General features: G+C 41.0%; 3 protein-coding genes across 12 annotated transcripts; 2 read left to right on the forward strand and 1 right to left on the reverse strand.

Annotated features, from left to right (window-relative positions):
• Nucleotides 1–1731: 1731 nt before the first annotated feature.
• On the reverse strand, nucleotides 1732–5048 carry LOC112294870 (putative inactive purple acid phosphatase 2). Of its 3 annotated transcripts, none has more exons than XM_024545821.3 (3): nucleotides 4979–5048; nucleotides 3233–3980; nucleotides 1732–3026 (listed from the first exon to the last, which is right to left on the reverse strand). In XM_024545821.3, the coding sequence occupies exons 2-3, from the start codon at nucleotides 3962–3964 to the stop codon at nucleotides 1752–1754; spliced, it is 2007 nt and encodes a 668-aa protein (XP_024401589.1). In that variant the 5' UTR covers nucleotides 3965–3980; nucleotides 4979–5048; the 3' UTR covers nucleotides 1732–1751. The 3 variants fall into 3 exon arrangements, with proteins under 3 accessions (XP_024401589.1, XP_024401590.1, XP_024401588.1); XM_024545822.3 differs by having other exon boundaries at nucleotides 4956–5040; XM_024545820.2 differs by having other exon boundaries at nucleotides 4540–4986.
• Nucleotides 5049–6032: 984 nt separating this feature from the next.
• Nucleotides 6033–11515, forward strand: LOC112294307 (uncharacterized). 6 transcript variants are annotated; one of them, XM_090243673.1, is made up of 7 exons: nucleotides 6033–6956; nucleotides 7115–7640; nucleotides 7840–8199; nucleotides 8383–9521; nucleotides 9744–9819; nucleotides 10028–10453; nucleotides 10596–11515. In XM_090243673.1, exons 2-7 carry the CDS (start codon nucleotides 7493–7495, stop codon nucleotides 11258–11260), a joined length of 2814 nt encoding a protein of 937 aa, XP_090099799.1. In that variant the 5' UTR covers nucleotides 6033–6956; nucleotides 7115–7492; the 3' UTR covers nucleotides 11261–11515. The 6 variants fall into 6 exon arrangements, with proteins under 6 accessions (XP_090099799.1, XP_024400365.1, XP_090099800.1 ...); XM_024544597.3 differs by having other exon boundaries at nucleotides 7199–7640; XM_090243674.1 differs by having other exon boundaries at nucleotides 6033–6604; nucleotides 6723–7640.
• A 130-nt stretch (nucleotides 11516–11645) lies between these two features.
• LOC112294386 (polygalacturonase) lies at nucleotides 11646–14475 on the forward strand. Of its 3 annotated transcripts, none has more exons than XM_024544715.3 (4): nucleotides 11646–12493; nucleotides 12825–12967; nucleotides 13236–13348; nucleotides 13681–14475. In XM_024544715.3, the coding sequence occupies exons 2-4, from the start codon at nucleotides 12889–12891 to the stop codon at nucleotides 13927–13929; spliced, it is 441 nt and encodes a 146-aa protein (XP_024400483.1). In that variant the 5' UTR covers nucleotides 11646–12493; nucleotides 12825–12888; the 3' UTR covers nucleotides 13930–14475. The 3 variants fall into 3 exon arrangements, with proteins under 3 accessions (XP_024400483.1, XP_024400484.1, XP_073396163.1); XM_024544716.3 differs by having other exon boundaries at nucleotides 13687–14475; XM_073540062.2 differs by having other exon boundaries at nucleotides 13793–13931.
• The last annotated feature ends 1398 nt before the right edge of the window (nucleotides 14476–15873 follow it).

A 15873-nucleotide genomic window follows, 5' to 3' on the forward strand; every position in this document is an offset into this window, starting at 1 on the left:
AAATTTAAGCTATTACTATTATTACTATTTACATAATATATTTTTAAATTTTTTAAATATATATGCCGATATATATATATAAGAAAATATATATATATATATATATATATATATATATATATAAGAAAAAAAAAATATATATATATATATATATATATATATATATAAGAAAATATATATATATATATATATAAGAAAATATATATATATATATATATATATATATATAAGAAAATAATAAAGTAATCCAAATTTTTACTAAATTAACGTACATGTGTAAACCATCATTGTATCTTTTCAACCGCATCCCCATTCTTAGATGTTCTCTTATTTTCAATTGTTGTTCCTATTTTCAACGTTCCTAGCCCCCTACCTCCATTCCTAGCTCCTTGCTCCATCCTTAGCAATAGATGGGAATGGAAAACGGTTAAGAATAGGAATGGAGTCTACAAATGTGCAATGATGGTTAAGATAGAGTGAATCACTTTAGTAAAAATTTGGATCGCTTTATCATTCTCTTATCTATCTATCTATCTATCTATCTATCTATCTATCTATGTGTATATATATACATACATATATATATATGTATATATATAATATAGTATTTTTTCTATATTAAATTATTATAATTTTTAAATATTACTTACAATACCATTTATGTTCTTAATTTTATAACTAGTTCTTTAAGAAAATTATTACATCTTTATTTTTAAATAAAAATAATATTTGTTTTAAGTAAAGAATATATAATGTACTTATTAGTGGAATTTATTTTTATTTTATTTTAAATTAAATAATATGATGTTTAATTATTTTTTAAATATACGATATAAAATTTATTATAATTTTAAAATTAGAATTGAAAAGATTGCTTTGAAGTTGTTTGTGATATCACACTTTGTAAGAACAATTAAAAAACAACACAAAAAAAGTATTTTTTATGCAAAACTATATATAAATAGGTTCTAAATATAAATATAAATCTAATAATAGAATTGAAAAACTAAAGTTTCTATTTATATAAGTTTTATTTTAAAATAATATTTTTTTATGTAATATGCTAAATACACAAATGAAATCAAAGATTATTCTAAAAATAATTATAGTGTTATTCCAAATAGCCTATCTTTATCTTTTAGCCTCCATCTAATATTTATTAGCTGAGATATATTTTTATCTTTAATCCTATGAAAAATCATCTAAGAACTTACTAAAGAACATAGATACCAATTTATTTGTGTGTATTAAAGCAAAGGATTAAAGGTTCAATTTTCAAAAAACTATAAATGAAGCCAAGCCTATGACATGGCTATTCTCAATAAAATACAACTTAGAAAGAAGGACGAAGTTAATTCTCTTCTATGTGTGTATATATATACATATATGTAGTATTATGTCATTGTTTTTGAAGTGTCAACGCACAAGATAAAGAACATCAATGTTCTATTGACCACATCTTGATTATTTTAAACCTCTAAATTTTAAAAAACCTTTAGGAGGTAAAAAATTACATTATGAAAACTCCAATCCGGTACACAAAAGGAGTGTTTTGCAAAACGCCCTTGTGAAGCATTCTTCTCTACATGTACTTTGATGTAGTCTAAATAGAAATCCCTACTTAGCCACGATTTTAGGAAGCGAGAGCAAAACAAAAAAGGAAAAAAATAAGAAAAGACCTCATGTTATCATACTACACAGGCGATCCACAAATCAATGAAAACAATCAAATATTGGTAGAAAACAATTTCTTATAATTGAGAAGAACTAGCTTCCTCACGGTTGACAGGCTGCCAAATCTGCTTCCTCTGCTGCCTCCGCATGAAAAAAAGAGTAGCAGCCGCCCCGCATCCACAACCCAACGCTAAAACAAACAGGAATGCTACAATATTCTCAGACCTGCCACAAGGTATTTGCACTCCGCTGGCAGTGTCAAAAAAAGACTCCCTCGACTCAACATATGCTCCAGACTTGATATCATCCAGAACTGGAATTTCGACAACATCATGCACCTTCCCATCGTGGTTACCAACATATGAAATCGTCATGAGATGTCTCGTTGCATGTAGCCTGATATATCCCCATTCAAATGTTCGAAATACTGACCAGCTGGGCTGAGGAAAGATAGGCTGACTTTGACTGGGGAGAGGGTCATCAATGGGTTGGTGATCAGCACCTCCCATTCCCACCACCATATGAATTGGAAGCTCACCGTTTGCCTTAGATGGTTCAATACAGGTGTAATTTTTCAAGGGGCACATTCGCTCGTACTTATGGACATGGCCACAAAAGGCTACAGTGACATTGGTATCTATCAACAAAGGCTCAAAAGTTTGAACTAATTTCTGTGTCATCGTGTCTAACAAGGCTCGGTAATCGGTTGTATAGAGCGGCCGATGGCCCAAAAATACCACAAAGGGCGTCTTGTTCCTGTCAACTGTTCTCAAGTCGTTGGCTATAAAAGTGTACTGGGGGGAGCCTACCTGGAAATCGGTTTCGGTAGAATAGAAGAGGAAATGCACAACCCCAACATCAATGGAATAATAGAGGTTTTTGGTGGCTGGGGAGGTAGTTCCAGTGGGTAAGGAGGAGTTTCCCGGCATGATGAAGCGTAAGCTATATGGCACGCCACATTCTCCGCCTCCATCTGTTTGGTATGGTGACCAGTCTGGCTTGAAAGGTTGCCCAGGCCAATCATATTCGTGGTTTCCCATGCAAACATGATATGGTGATCTTGCAGCTACGGGCTCGATTTGGGTGAAGAAGTTGTCCCAGAGCCAAGATAAACCACGAGCATAGCTTATGTCACCAATGTGCGCTACGAAGCTAGGTTTGTCACCTATTTGTTCTAGGTCCCGTGTGAGCCACTTCACGGTATTCTTGCTCTCGCTCTGCGTGTATTGATACGTTGAATAAGGAATCGAAGTACCCATGTCACCGAATATGAGAGCATTTGTTTCATCAGCACGAGGATGTGGAGCGATGAAGCTATAGGTCGAGCTCCATCCTCCTACATTGCTTCCTACCTGTCACACAGTTGAGATAGAGTCAAAAGAAAAGACCTTTAGCCAAATCGAAATAATCGTATTCAAAGACTTCAAAAAAAAGCAGTTCTGTGCCAAATCGATTGATACACTCATTCGCCAACCTAAACAATACAGTCCTCACCGGCGTAAGTTCTACAAAAGGCAACCAAGATTACTTACTTTCAGACCACCAGAACAGATCATACCCGATAGAAATAGCGACTCCCAGGATTCAGCCCCCCCATCACAACATTATGTATGTATCCCGGAGATCTCCACCCATAAGAACTTGCAGGTTCATCGCACATATCAATTTGAGAGTATGTGACTGATGTAGCATCAACTGTGTTGCCCAGTTCATCTCCATCTTCCCCGAATCTTACTTGGCTTCTCAGAGGATCCCTAGTGACAAACATAACCCTAACAGCAGTCTCGTCCGAGGAAAGAGCTAGATGAATTTGTGTTGGCTCGTTGTAATTGGAGAATTGAACAACTGGGCTTGCAGCTAACCGTTTCGTGACATCTGGTAGAGGATTACCCTCCCGATCCAATGATATCGTTGTAGCCCCATTGTTTGATCCAGTCACATTTGTACTTGCAGATACATTTACGAACACGCCTCTGAAAATTCGGAAACTGTAAGGAGCACGCATGTTGACCAAGGGGATCTGCAAGGAGCAGGCGCCTGTTGTCCATGTTGAACAGGAAGAGAGAAGTATGTACCCGATATGCTGGTCGTCAGGAGAAGTAGGAGGCGTATATATACCCAGCCAATCGTATTTCGTCGGTAAATTCACACCCTTCCAAGCAAGAGTGATATTTTCTCCTGAATGTTGTAATATTGTAGGTCTCGCGTCCAAAATCACAGATTCTGATGAAGCTCCATGCAGAAAGTACCCAAAGAACACCAGAAGAAAATGGAATACTTGCGATCCCATGATCGTCGTTTTAACTCTGAAGACAGAAAGTTCAGATAGTATCGTTGTTCAATCTATTGAAAACTTGCAGCAATTCACTACTAACACTTGCATCTCTTGAGAAAGCAGTAAAAAAAAAATCAATTGCATTTCAAAAGGTACACAATCCTCAGCAAAAGTTGATTGCCTACAAAATCTACAGGTGCCGATCCGATCAACATGTATCATCTTCTACAAGGCCAGAAGAATACTAAAACGCTTGCCTCCAAGTTTCAGAATCGTCCATCTACGTGCAACGAAACTCGTCCTACTCGCCAATAAAGATTTGCCAAGTAGAATACAAATCCTCAACATCTTGACTGCGCTTAAATTGATGCACAACTGCCTCAAAAAAAAAAAAAAAAAAAAAAAAAAAAAAAAAACTAAAAAAACTAAAAAACTATAACAAGACAATAAAAAACAGAATTAAAAGTACAGATTAGTCACTGTACGTGAATTCTCGATAACGCGTGCGGAATTACGTGGCACGTTCTACATTATTTAACAGTGGATCGAAAACCCTAAGTTGCTACAACGAAGGCAACGGATTTCCTTACCAGTAGACATACGCCTGATATACAATTCATCGGTGAGAGAAAATGCCAAGGTTGTTCAAACTCGTGCTCTACCAGACCGTATTGAAGTACAGATCTCCTTCCAAGCGCACATTCCCCGATTCAAACAGGGCAAACCCTAAAAGCCTCACTAGCACACCCCTAATTCAAAACTCTCAATGTGAGGAGGTTCACACACAAACTGGATTCAGGGCGTCGCAGAGAATCCAACACGCTGACATTGCACGAAACAAAGACCGAATCGCACGAAACAGACTCTTCGAATTCTCAAATTCTCCGAAGCTAGAAATCCCAAGACCCACCAGTCGAGAACCATGAAAAAAACAAAATTTTCTGCCTCGTGTCTAGGAGGGCGATTACTCCAACAATCGTCTAACACGAGCGAAAATTGAACCCACATTCATTCGAAGCTTGCAAATACCAGATGCCACGGAGCGCAGCTCCACGATCCACCTCGACCTCGCGGTCCGAAGCCGACCCCAGATCCCCTCTCGCACACACCAATCACCGAGGGAGCACGTTCACGAGATGAGAACGAGTTGCGAACTTTATTGGGAACAGGTACGCCATCCAGGACAGATTCCGCACAGAATCGACTTCTTGCGGGATGACGATCTGTGTAGAACGGTCCCTCTCTCCATTGTGTGTCAAAACGTAGCGGATGGCGAACGCCGACACCAGTTCCACACGAAACTGTCATCCCTGAATTTATTTCTTTCACTTCATTGCTCTATGCTAAATGGCGTTAAAGCGATTACTTGAAGAGATGATATAAATGATATTTTAATAAATTCTTGTCCGGTTTTTTTATATGGAAAAGTACCGAAACAAGTATTAAAGGGTATCCAGTTTGTGTAGCATTACGATAGAAAAATTGTTCCTTTCTGGTTTTAAGATTGTGACGAATGCTCCCCAAAAAATAAGATAATTTCAATGAAAAGTAAACCCTAATTCCCACTTGGTGTTTGTCAGGGTACCAGAGAGTTAATTATCTACAAGACAATTAGCAAATTAGAAACACAATGCAGCAAGGACAAAACACTAGATAAAAATATGCATACGGTCCAAGGCAAAAACTGAAGGGAAGAATTAATGAAGAGGAAGGAATAAAAACTGAAAGGAGACAAAAAAAGAAGGGGGAGGGGAGACAAAGCAATGAAGTAGATAGAGAGGCTGTTGTCAGTGGGGCCATTCAACAGGGACTGTCTTAAATAACCAACCTATTATCTCCACCCACTATCAGCTTCTCATTCCACATAATCTGGCTGGGATTTGATAGGCCACAAAAAAAATAAAAATAAAAAAATAAATATATATATATATATATATCTATTAGCATCCACCCCCCAACTTATGCCAACCCACGAACAGAGCCTTCAACTTCATGGTAATGATGAACGACTCTGTTCATCCTCCGGCACCGCCACGCCGTGAGTGGGCACAAAACTGTGGGGTCGTAGCGGGACTGTAGAAGAAGACATGGCAATGAGCTCGTCGCAGGAATTGACAAATTCTTCTCGAGACTGCCACGGTTCTTAAGGATTTCGTGCCCAACTTGCAGTTTTGCCTGATTTTGGAGTATGAATATGAGCCTCATGAGCTTGGTCCAAGGACCGAACTCAGCAACAGGCGGTGTTGGTCTGCAGGGTTCAAGGTGAAAGAAGATTAAGGTTGCAAAAGAATCGTGAACCTTGTGTGAGCTTTGAGTAGAATATGATTTCGTAGAGTTTGCGCTGTACATGAGATTCGCCGGTGCCACCTCTTTGAAGTCTCAGCAGACCTGCGCACTAGGTCTCTCTCTCACACACTCACTGGGTCTGTGTGTTTTGATGGCCTCGGGCCTTGGAGCCTCTCTGTCTCTAGGTAGGACGTAGGCAAGGCGTGCATAGCGAGGCGTAGCCTTGCCTGCATTCCGAAACATCTCGCATTGTGTCTGTAACAGCTGGGAGCTTCTCTTGCCCGTGGTGTCGGTTGTTGTTGTTGCAATGCTCCAGTTCGGGAATCCGCTCACTGCAGGTTCCACATTCCTGAGTCGGTGGATGTGAAGGTACCGCGTGTCCGTCCCGATCGCACCGGCTGAACCTGTGGTTGCTACCCGTTTCTGTTTTCTGTTTCCCCCCCATATCCTTTTTCTTGAGGTTGGTTAGTCCTTTGGCTTTGCGCAGGATTGGGAGCTGGTGTTTTGCCAATAGTTAATTGAGCAGGAGATCAGCTTAAACCCTGCATGTCTTTGCCCTGATGCACTCTTGTTTGCGGCGGTCTCACTGTTCACGCATTCTTCAAGTCAACAGTAGAGTGATGGCATGTGAGGAAGATAATTTTTTTAAGGAAGGATCGAGTGAAGAAGCTTCTCTCATTCCAAATATACATCTCGAGTAGACTCAGTGATTTTCACCCTCGTAAGAGCCATGAACCTGAACCTGTTGTCGCGACCCCTCTCTGATGGTTTGCTTGTGATGCGTAATTTGGCAAGAAACAATTCTTTCCTTAAAAGATCAGCTTGTCTTAAACGGCTTCAGGTCTCAATTTGCTGTTGACATTTCAATGCCATGTCTAGGTCTGTGTGTTCCTGCTGAGTCATGAAGGGAGAAATACTTGATTAAGTCAACTCTTGCTGTGGACCTCTGCTGTCACTTCTCAGAGGAGGAATCCTCTGGATTTGGAGCGCATCTCATGATCATGTTTCTCTGTTCGAATTAGCGGTGCAACAAAGGAGTGTTACCGTATTTTGAGGGGCAGCTGCGGATTTTGGAAATCACTTGGAATTCCTACTTCAGGGTGCACAACTTAAGCTCAAACATCCCTGCTTAAAAGAAGGCATCACCCGTCTTTCTTACTGCAGATTGTTAAGTTTAGCAGATAAGAAATTGTCGTTTGAGATGTAAAAAATAATCTACCAACGTGGTCAGTGACCCGAAGACCACCAAAAAGATCCATGGCGCCTTTCCCTGGTGCTAATCAGAGTGCAATGCGGAAACCAACCTTTCTTGACGGCACTGAGGAACATCTGAAAGGTAATGATGAGGTTGGAACTGGAGGGCCTTCGTCTGACAGGAAACCCATGAGCTTCAATCCATTCCGAGGTTAGTCTTGGTTGTAGTCATGGCTCTTTCCATCATATTACCGACATTTGATTTGATCAGTTGGGGATCTTTGTGGCATTTGAAATATTGCGGTGCTTTGTAAGATGGACAGGTTTGCCATTATTTTAAACTAACACACATGCTCTTAGTATGAACACAATGGCTGAAGTTATGGAGGAATGTGAGCATGTAATTTTAGGTCATAGGAGGGTTAGTTCTGGGAATATCATCACATCCTGCAAGTCTGTGGAATCGACACTGAGGGAGAAAGGGAGAAGCTCATCGTTCAGAACCACGTCGTCCGAGAATCCACCAATGGAGAATGGAAAGATCTTGTCACTCAGGACGGACAAATACTCAGTTGCAAAGATTGCAGCGTCTTTGATTCAATCCCCAGGAAAAATTGAGAGCTCTGTGTCAATTTCGAGGCTGAGTCACAGAACCTTGCCAGAGCAAGTAATATCTTCGCGACAACAATTTCATGTAGCACCAGATCACAAAAGAGACGCAGGTGGAGACAAAGAGAAGGGCTGTGATGATGTAGTCAAGAACACGGAAGGTAATAAGACATTATTTCTTCTGATCTATTAAACTTATGAATTTAAGGCATTAGCTTGATGTATTACAGATGACTTATCGATCAACGATTGCACTAAAATTTTACTTGCAAAGTTTATCAAGAAGCTGATAATTCCCAGATTACCCTAATTCTCTTACCTGTTTCTTTCCAACGCTTAAGTAGATTCTGATGTCCCAGCAATTTCACAAGCGTCATCATTGCTCAAGTATGCTAATGGCAACACTAAAACAGTATTGAAGGGGGAGGGTGAAGCAGAAATGTCAATCAGTGGAGGCAAGAAATCCCTTCCATTTACAGAGGACGCTGCTTCAGGATTACCTTCCGTCCATTCTGGAGAGTTCCGACATGGGTCTGAAAGTATTCCGAGCTGTAACTTGACTCTCACGGATCAACTGTCATCGTGCATCAACAAATCCAATCCTCGTAAATGGGTGCTAAATTCCTTCCCATCTAATGTGACACCAGATAATCCGATTCTACTCTCAAACGAGACTCGTTCTGTCCACGGGGCAAATTCAGTTGTCCACGAAACTTGTTCAGATATGGGTGTGAGCGCAACAATCTTCATCTCCCAGTCACAACCGTCGCACATGGACGCAGATGGAGACCTTTTTTCACTGGCTACATCAACGGCGGTATCTTCGTTAAGCTCGCAACAGAGCAGTACACAGAACTCCTTTCACCTAGATCCTGAAAGAGTCCTGAAATTGCCTCTGAAAACTGATTCGCCTGAAGCCAGTATGATCGACATCCAGGCTCTTCTGCTGGCTAATGAAAGAGTAACTGAGGCAGAACTTACGGAGGCTGCAGTGAGGTCTAGCATCAAGGGAGAAGACGTCTTATCTGACCCCACAAGCATATTCGAAGATTCTCAACAGAGTGATGTACTGGAGGCATGTAGAGAAATTGGGGGCAACCAAGAATCGCCACCAGCTATGAGAAATGAATTGGCTTATTCAAAGAGGTCTTGTCATTTTGACGCTTGTTTGGGAAGAACTGTGAGCTTTGAACCTGGATCAGGGCCAGAGCGGATGAAGAATTTTCGTATGAGACGGCGAAGCATTTCAGCCTCGGTACACGGAGCCATGCTGCTAAAAGCTGTGTCTGAATCACACTCTGGACCCTGGGCGATGAAAGGATTGTCCAAAGTTGGGCCAGTTGAAATCATTTCGGGAGAAGAAGCTTTACGAGCTAGAGAATATGTCCTTCGGAAAACATCTCAAATTTCTATGGGGCGAGCTTCTGAATCGTTCCGATCTCCGAAGTCGACTCTAACAGTCTGCCCCGAATCAAAAGCTGCGGTATACGATATTTTGGAACTCTGTGTTTGCTAGGTCCTTGTAAATGGTGGCTGCTGAAGGGTTTCTTCTCTCATAGTACTTGCAAGAGGTCTTGAAATCTAAACATCTTGTGATCGTTTACTATTTATGACGGGAAATCGATACTTCAAGGGTTATGTCAAATCTCCATACTCTAATTTTTTGTTTGTTTGTTTGTTATTTCATTTTATTTTATTTCCCCAGCTTCGTTCTGAAAGCGACGACCGTAAAGAGCTTGTTCAACATTCCAGGGATGCTCATGTCAGCGTTGAGAGCACAGGTGGGTATGTTAATTGAGAATGTGGATGATTTTGACTGATCAGAAAATCAGGGATCTTCTAAAGAAAAGGCTTCACGTAAAGTAGCACGCAGCTCAAGCCCAGAATGGGGAAAATGCGTATTCAAAAGAGAGGTGAATCAAAGTGGCGATTACCAAGTGGATAAAGCTTTACTCATTAAAGTCCATACTTGTCACTTGTGTTGTGCAGTTGCGTCTTTAATCTCTGATGCCTGCTCATTAAGAAATATGTGTTTACCTTGCCGACTTCGTCTCACGTATATGCGTTTGAAGCGGTGTCATGAGGACTACGGAGTAGCTTCTACCTGTGAAACTCAAAAACGAAATTACCATGAGGAGGTTCGGGGGCATCATCTTGACGTCATAAAAACTGGTACGAAATACACCTGCATACATGAAGGCATAACCGCTACTTTTGATGAGGCAGAAAGTTGCTCTCGCGAAAGAATACTCGGCGAGGCAAACTCTAACTTTCAAGACCCAACATCCGACGATAAATATAAGTGTACAAACACATCCGAAGCAAATTCTGTAGCAAATGAGGATGGAAGCTTTGGCAAACCAAAGAGAACGACGGATCCGGATAGAACCTTCTCCGACTTCGACTCTTCAACAGGTGATGCTTCATTAAACATCCACTCTGAGATTCACTGTACTGTTTGTAACATAGTGCTTGGATCCAATTTGATTGGAAACTTTCAAGGAATTTGATATAAAGGAACATATCACTGAATTGCTCTGGAAAACTTCATGTGTAGAGGGACTCTCGAATTCGAATTCCAACAGTGGCCCACTTGGGCAAGCTCCATCCTCCATGGACGCTAATGAGGCCATCACTCGGGCCAGATCACGGAGTTTGGTATCAAGCTTGCATTCCGCCCCACTTTCTGAAACGGCATCTGTAGATACCCTCCGCCTGGGTTTTTGCTCCGGAAACATCTACGCCAACTCCTCGTTCTCCAGCTCTCATCAGGATAGGCTTTGGGAGGAGCAAGCAGATATTTACTCCAGCGGGGGCCGAGGGACCCCTGGTCGTGGATTCGAAACAGCAGCCACGACTATGTCCCTCCATGATGCTCCTCCTCAGGTTTTTACAGCCTCTGGGTCGTTGAGAAGAGGACTCATCGACCCCACTGGGAGAGATCCCCCCTTCACCCCATTCGCAGTGAACAGACACCAGGGGCGACAGCAGCGAGGCAATAAGAGAGGACGACCTCGTGGTCCACTCCGGAGCTTGTTAACTGACGATGTGCATAAGATGGGCTGTGGAACCAGACACCCAGAGGGCAGCAGCCACTTCATACAACAAATCATGCAGAAAATCAGAGGCAAATCGTCTACGTCCCTCAGTCCGAAGAGCACGAATGCCACAACCAAGAGAAGGAACACTTGGAGCAGCTGTGTCTGGTTCTCTATTAAATGATCTTCATCCGCTGTTTTGTCATTGTAAAGGAATCTCACGTGATGTAATGTTTGGAATGTGTGTAATCAGAAATGTGTAGTGCTCGAGAGGTGGTGATTCATTCCTGTTCATGGTCATAGTTTCGCAGTCAACTGCTGCAACAGTTTCAGAATCAGTTGAATTCAACGAACCATTTGGTGTTCCACTCCATGCGCATCACTGATGGAGGCTCAGTGTATTATCACACATTAAAATAATTTTGTGCTTTTGCTAGAACTTTTAAGTCTAAATTAATAAGTCTATTATAAAAAATGATGAAAATACATTGCTTTTTAGACAAAGCATCTATTATATTCATTTATCTATAGATAAGTAAATCACTAAGTAAAAATATATAAATATCTATTATAGATTACAAAATATGTTACATTCTCTAAAAAAGACCTTGAATACATCAAATTAAAAAATATTTAAACCTTCTGTGAAGTTTATATTTATTATTGTAATATGTAAATTTTAAGAAGGTATGTTCAAATAATTATACAATGTCAATATTGAATTTTTTTACTTGAAATCAAGACTGACAAAGCACGGCGAGAGTGGGTAGGGAGGCTCGGTGTCAGGTCTGATGTGTCCAGCACAGTAACAGGAGTAAGCGACACAGGGCAGCAGACACCAAGCACCGGAGTTGAGTCCATATCCGCCTACCCGCCACCCTCGCTGCGGAAAAGCAACACCACGACGCCTCGCAGCCGATGCGAGTTTCATGTTTTGACAACTCAGGCAGGGCCATGATCACGGTAGCCTCGCAGTTGCTGCTGCTGGTAGCGTTGGAGAGTTATCACAACACCAGATTGGTATCTGACAACACCATAGCACGTACCTGAAGTCAAAAACTGGAAGCTACTGCAACCAGCTGACAGTCGAAGTGGGAAGCTGGAGAATCTAGGATAAGAAAGAGGGAACATATATTAGAGCCCAGGCTCCCTGCTTGCATCTATTGCTTGCTTGAGTAGAGTCGACCAGAGAATAGTGGGCGACAGGACGTCGGTCAGTACGCCGCAAAGAATCTTTCATTTTTTTTTTCCATAAAAAGTTCTTCATACTGAGTGCTGAATAAAAAGCGCTCCGTCATTGAGACCGTAATCTGTATGTGTCACGGTGTGGTATGATCTCGACTTGTTGGTTATGCGGGTGTTGTGGCAATCCTTGCGACCAGGCAGCGATGATGTTTTCTAGTCTGACGATACATGGGTACTGCACTTTGGGCTCCCTGGATAATTCTCAGCATCTTTCATCAGTAATACCATCTCGGAGTTGTTCGAATTCTGAGTCAGAAGCCTAGATATAGATTGCGTGTTGGAGGTTGTAATAGACGGTCAGTCTGCAGTGTGGTAGCTTAGTGTGATCAATTCTCATCAATGCATCATACTTTCTGAAATAGATGCCCGAGGAGCAATTTAATCAATCCTCAGAGTAGGGTCTTAAAGTTTTGTTCTTCCTTAAGGAACCTTGATATTGAATACTAGGTGAATATATTTTTCAAAAAGGGACTACTACTCAAGAGGTTTTGCTGTTGTGATAGTTAAAACCGCACTCGGGAATACTGAATCACTCATAGGGAGTCGTATGTGAAGAAATTAAAGAGGATGCCAATTCTCAAGTATCGGACTTTGCTTCTTCTCACAATGTTTACATTCCTGGCTGTTGCTGGTCGAAACATTCCTGGTGAGTCCTTCCGCACAACTCCAGCTCAGATGTTACTGTTCTAGGAAAGCTCCACAGGATCAAGATAATCTGAAGTCTATCAAAGACGATTGTCTTTGGAAACCACTGCGGAAAATATCTCTTGAGATCATATAACGCAGAGTAGTATTATTTTTGCTTTCAATCCAAGAACGCTTTGTACATCCGTTGTTAGGGACGGCTAGATCATCAATTATTTTGATAGTGACTAATATGAAATCGTCTTTGTTTATTGTCATATACATATTAGCTGCGGTGCCATCGACTGCGATTTTTGCTCCAACTACCAAAGTCAAGCTTACACCGACCAGGAAATTGTGGTTTGGAGTAGTCTCTTGGGCACAAAGTGGCAGCCAATCTCAGGTGCATAAACAACCCCAATGCTTTATAAACAGAAGCGTTTGACTTTAACCACGTGATAAGCTCCTTAGTTTACACCTTACAAGCTGAACATCTTAGGTGTTAGTTCCGAGGGGTGACTACATTTGATCAAACCATTTTAATTGCTACTTCGAAATTGAATCATCCTTTAAGACCCAGGAAGGAGCAGCAAGATAATTCACAATAAATTAGAACTAACTTAAGGGACGGATTGTGTTGATTCAGTTGGTAATTTTGGGGTTTTTAATAAGCAAATATTTAATCCTTCTCAACATGGGACTATCTAAGCCAGCACCGGCGTGTACGCTATGAAGTTGCAGGATATGAATCCTTCTTCAAATACTAAGACAGTTCGCGGCAACAAAAAAAATGACTTGATCTATGAGCAAAGATTATTGGTGGGCTCATCTCCACCGTCATGCGCAGGAAAGTGTGGGCCGTGCACGCCGTGCAGACCAATTCACGTGTCAGTCGGGAGTCCGCATGCAAGGTCGGTGACAGAGCATGAATACTATCCGGAGGTCTGGAGATGTAAATGCAAGAACAATCTCTACGAACCTTAGGTGCCAAATTTTTGATGCTGCATTACTCTAGTGGAGGACATTCAAATTGATTCAAGTTGATGACTCAACTATAATGGTCTATAGAAGAAGCCCAAAAGTTAAAACATATGGCATTATCATTTGTATCATTTACTCGAGCAGCATTTTCTCAGCACCACAAAGCTAAAACTTAATTTGGAATGGCTTGTAGAAGTCAACACCGCAGCTTCCAGTATATACAAGCTTCCGAAGAACGAAGGTAGAATGTATAGGTCTCTTGCATATTGTGTACATGACTCTGATGATAAGGTTTGTAGTGATTATGGTTTGAGATTAAATATCTGATAGATACAAAAAAAGTGTAACCGATTGAAGAACAACTTCAAGGTTATACAAGCTTCGATATCTGATTTGTAGAGGTTGAGCTGGTAGATTTTCACCAGTTTCTTTATGCAGAAGATATCCGTAGAGGTGTTTTCATGAGGTTTTTTTTATGTTGCAGCATAACTGCTTAAAAGGCCCCTAGGCAACGTGGGGATCGTATTTAACAGCTTATTTTTTAAGTCAGCTGCAGGTTTTTGCTAACAATCTATTCCTCTTCCTTTAGTGATAATACTTTGAACACTTTGTTTCAAATGCCTTGACTTCTATCCACCTTTACAAACAAGACCAATCATAAACTACACATGTACAATATGTTGTATGACGAGTTCAAGTGCAGTCCAGTGACGTTGTGGTCATCAGCGACAAGCAGGAAAAGACATGGACCAAAATTAGGCTGTACTTGTGGTCATTCATCGGGAGCTGAGAGACAAGATCAAACAAACAACCGCCAGAAACTGCACCCATAAAGGCGTGGTCAACAGAATCAACCAAGGGAGCGATCAATATGATCTACTGCACCTCAAGCTAACATTCACTCAAACAGGCCACCAGTACCGCTTTATTGTTCCGAACCTCCACTTCGTCGCATGACCTGGTACGAAAGGAAAATCACCTCGCAGTCACTGATCACAGTGGTCTGAGTACGCTTCACCTGCAGCCATACGGCAAGGAGTTGCTTCTCAAACAAAGCAGGGTGTGGACCTTGCTATAGTAGCCTGATTGACTGAGTGGCATGATTGGCGTCCGTCTTTGCCGCTGCTGTAGAACCACGCACCTCCTTGGTTCGTGGGTTCAAGCATTTCTCAATACTTCCACATATATATATATATATCCAACCTCTGAATCATTCATCTAGCGGTATGACTCTGCCTCTGCAAGTTACTTCTTCATCTTCTTTGCCAGAATTGTCTTATCTCTATGACTTTACAGATGAGAAGAACAAACAACGTTACTGTGTGACCTCTTTGACTGATAGAGCTGAGAATTACACAAATTGTACCAATTACAAGCATGCAAGTAAAACGAAAAGCTCTCTGAAGCAATCACACGCTTGACACTTGTGCGTCGAATAGCTCCAAATTAACTTGTGCAGCTGACGTGGGCAACACCAACATCATTGCTTCCACTGGAAACTTGTATAGAGACAGTTACAGTTGATTGATGATTGATCAAGTTGCTTGTGCCTGAAGTCTGATAACATTTAAGTGTTCAAACACGGTCAGGTGACTGAATTTTGTCAAACTGTGGCGCATTGAGATTTATGTAACCAAGCTGGGCACTTGAGTGCAAGTAGGACAAGAAATTGGGTCTACACCATTCCCAACTTAGCTTGTGCATGAAGCACCTTTCATATTATTGTTCTAATTTATCAATATTTCTTTGATTTTCTTAATAATTCCTTTCACTTAATGTATAGTTTCTCTCACGTTGAATCCTGTAAGTGTTAATTGTTGTTGACATTAATCAAGAGCTTTGGCATGAGACCTCAAGTGTGGAGCTGAATGATGAATTCTACCAATTCTCACAAATACTGGTAACATATATATATATATATATATATATATATATTTTACGTGTCCC

Source organism: Physcomitrium patens, chromosome 17 (assembly GCF_059467195.1).
Source record: "Physcomitrium patens ecotype Gransden chromosome 17, ASM5946719v1, whole genome shotgun sequence".
Taxonomy (NCBI): domain Eukaryota; kingdom Viridiplantae; phylum Streptophyta; class Bryopsida; order Funariales; family Funariaceae; genus Physcomitrium; species Physcomitrium patens.

Bases quoted from the DNA above. Each gene is read 5' to 3' on its own strand.
- LOC112294870 (XM_024545821.3), bottom strand. From the start codon at position 3,964: ATGGGATCGCAAGTATTCCATTTTCTTCTGGTGTTCTTTGGGTACTTT. The intron at 3,027-3,232 runs GTATGATCTGTT...ACTGTGTGACAG, and splicing joins GGAGTCGCTATTTCTATCGG to GTAGGAAGCAATGTAGGAGG.
- LOC112294307 (XM_090243673.1), top strand. From the start codon at position 7,493: ATGGCGCCTTTCCCTGGTGCTAATCAGAGTGCAATGCGGAAACCAACC. The intron at 7,641-7,839 runs GTTAGTCTTGGT...ATGTAATTTTAG, and splicing joins GAGCTTCAATCCATTCCGAG to GTCATAGGAGGGTTAGTTCT. The intron at 10,454-10,595 runs GTGATGCTTCAT...CTTCATGTGTAG, and splicing joins CGACTTCGACTCTTCAACAG to AGGGACTCTCGAATTCGAAT.
- LOC112294386 (XM_024544715.3), top strand. From the start codon at position 12,889: ATGCCAATTCTCAAGTATCGGACTTTGCTTCTTCTCACAATGTTTACA. The intron at 12,968-13,235 runs GTGAGTCCTTCC...TATACATATTAG, and splicing joins TGCTGGTCGAAACATTCCTG to CTGCGGTGCCATCGACTGCG. The intron at 13,349-13,680 runs GTGCATAAACAA...TACGCTATGAAG, and splicing joins AAAGTGGCAGCCAATCTCAG to TTGCAGGATATGAATCCTTC.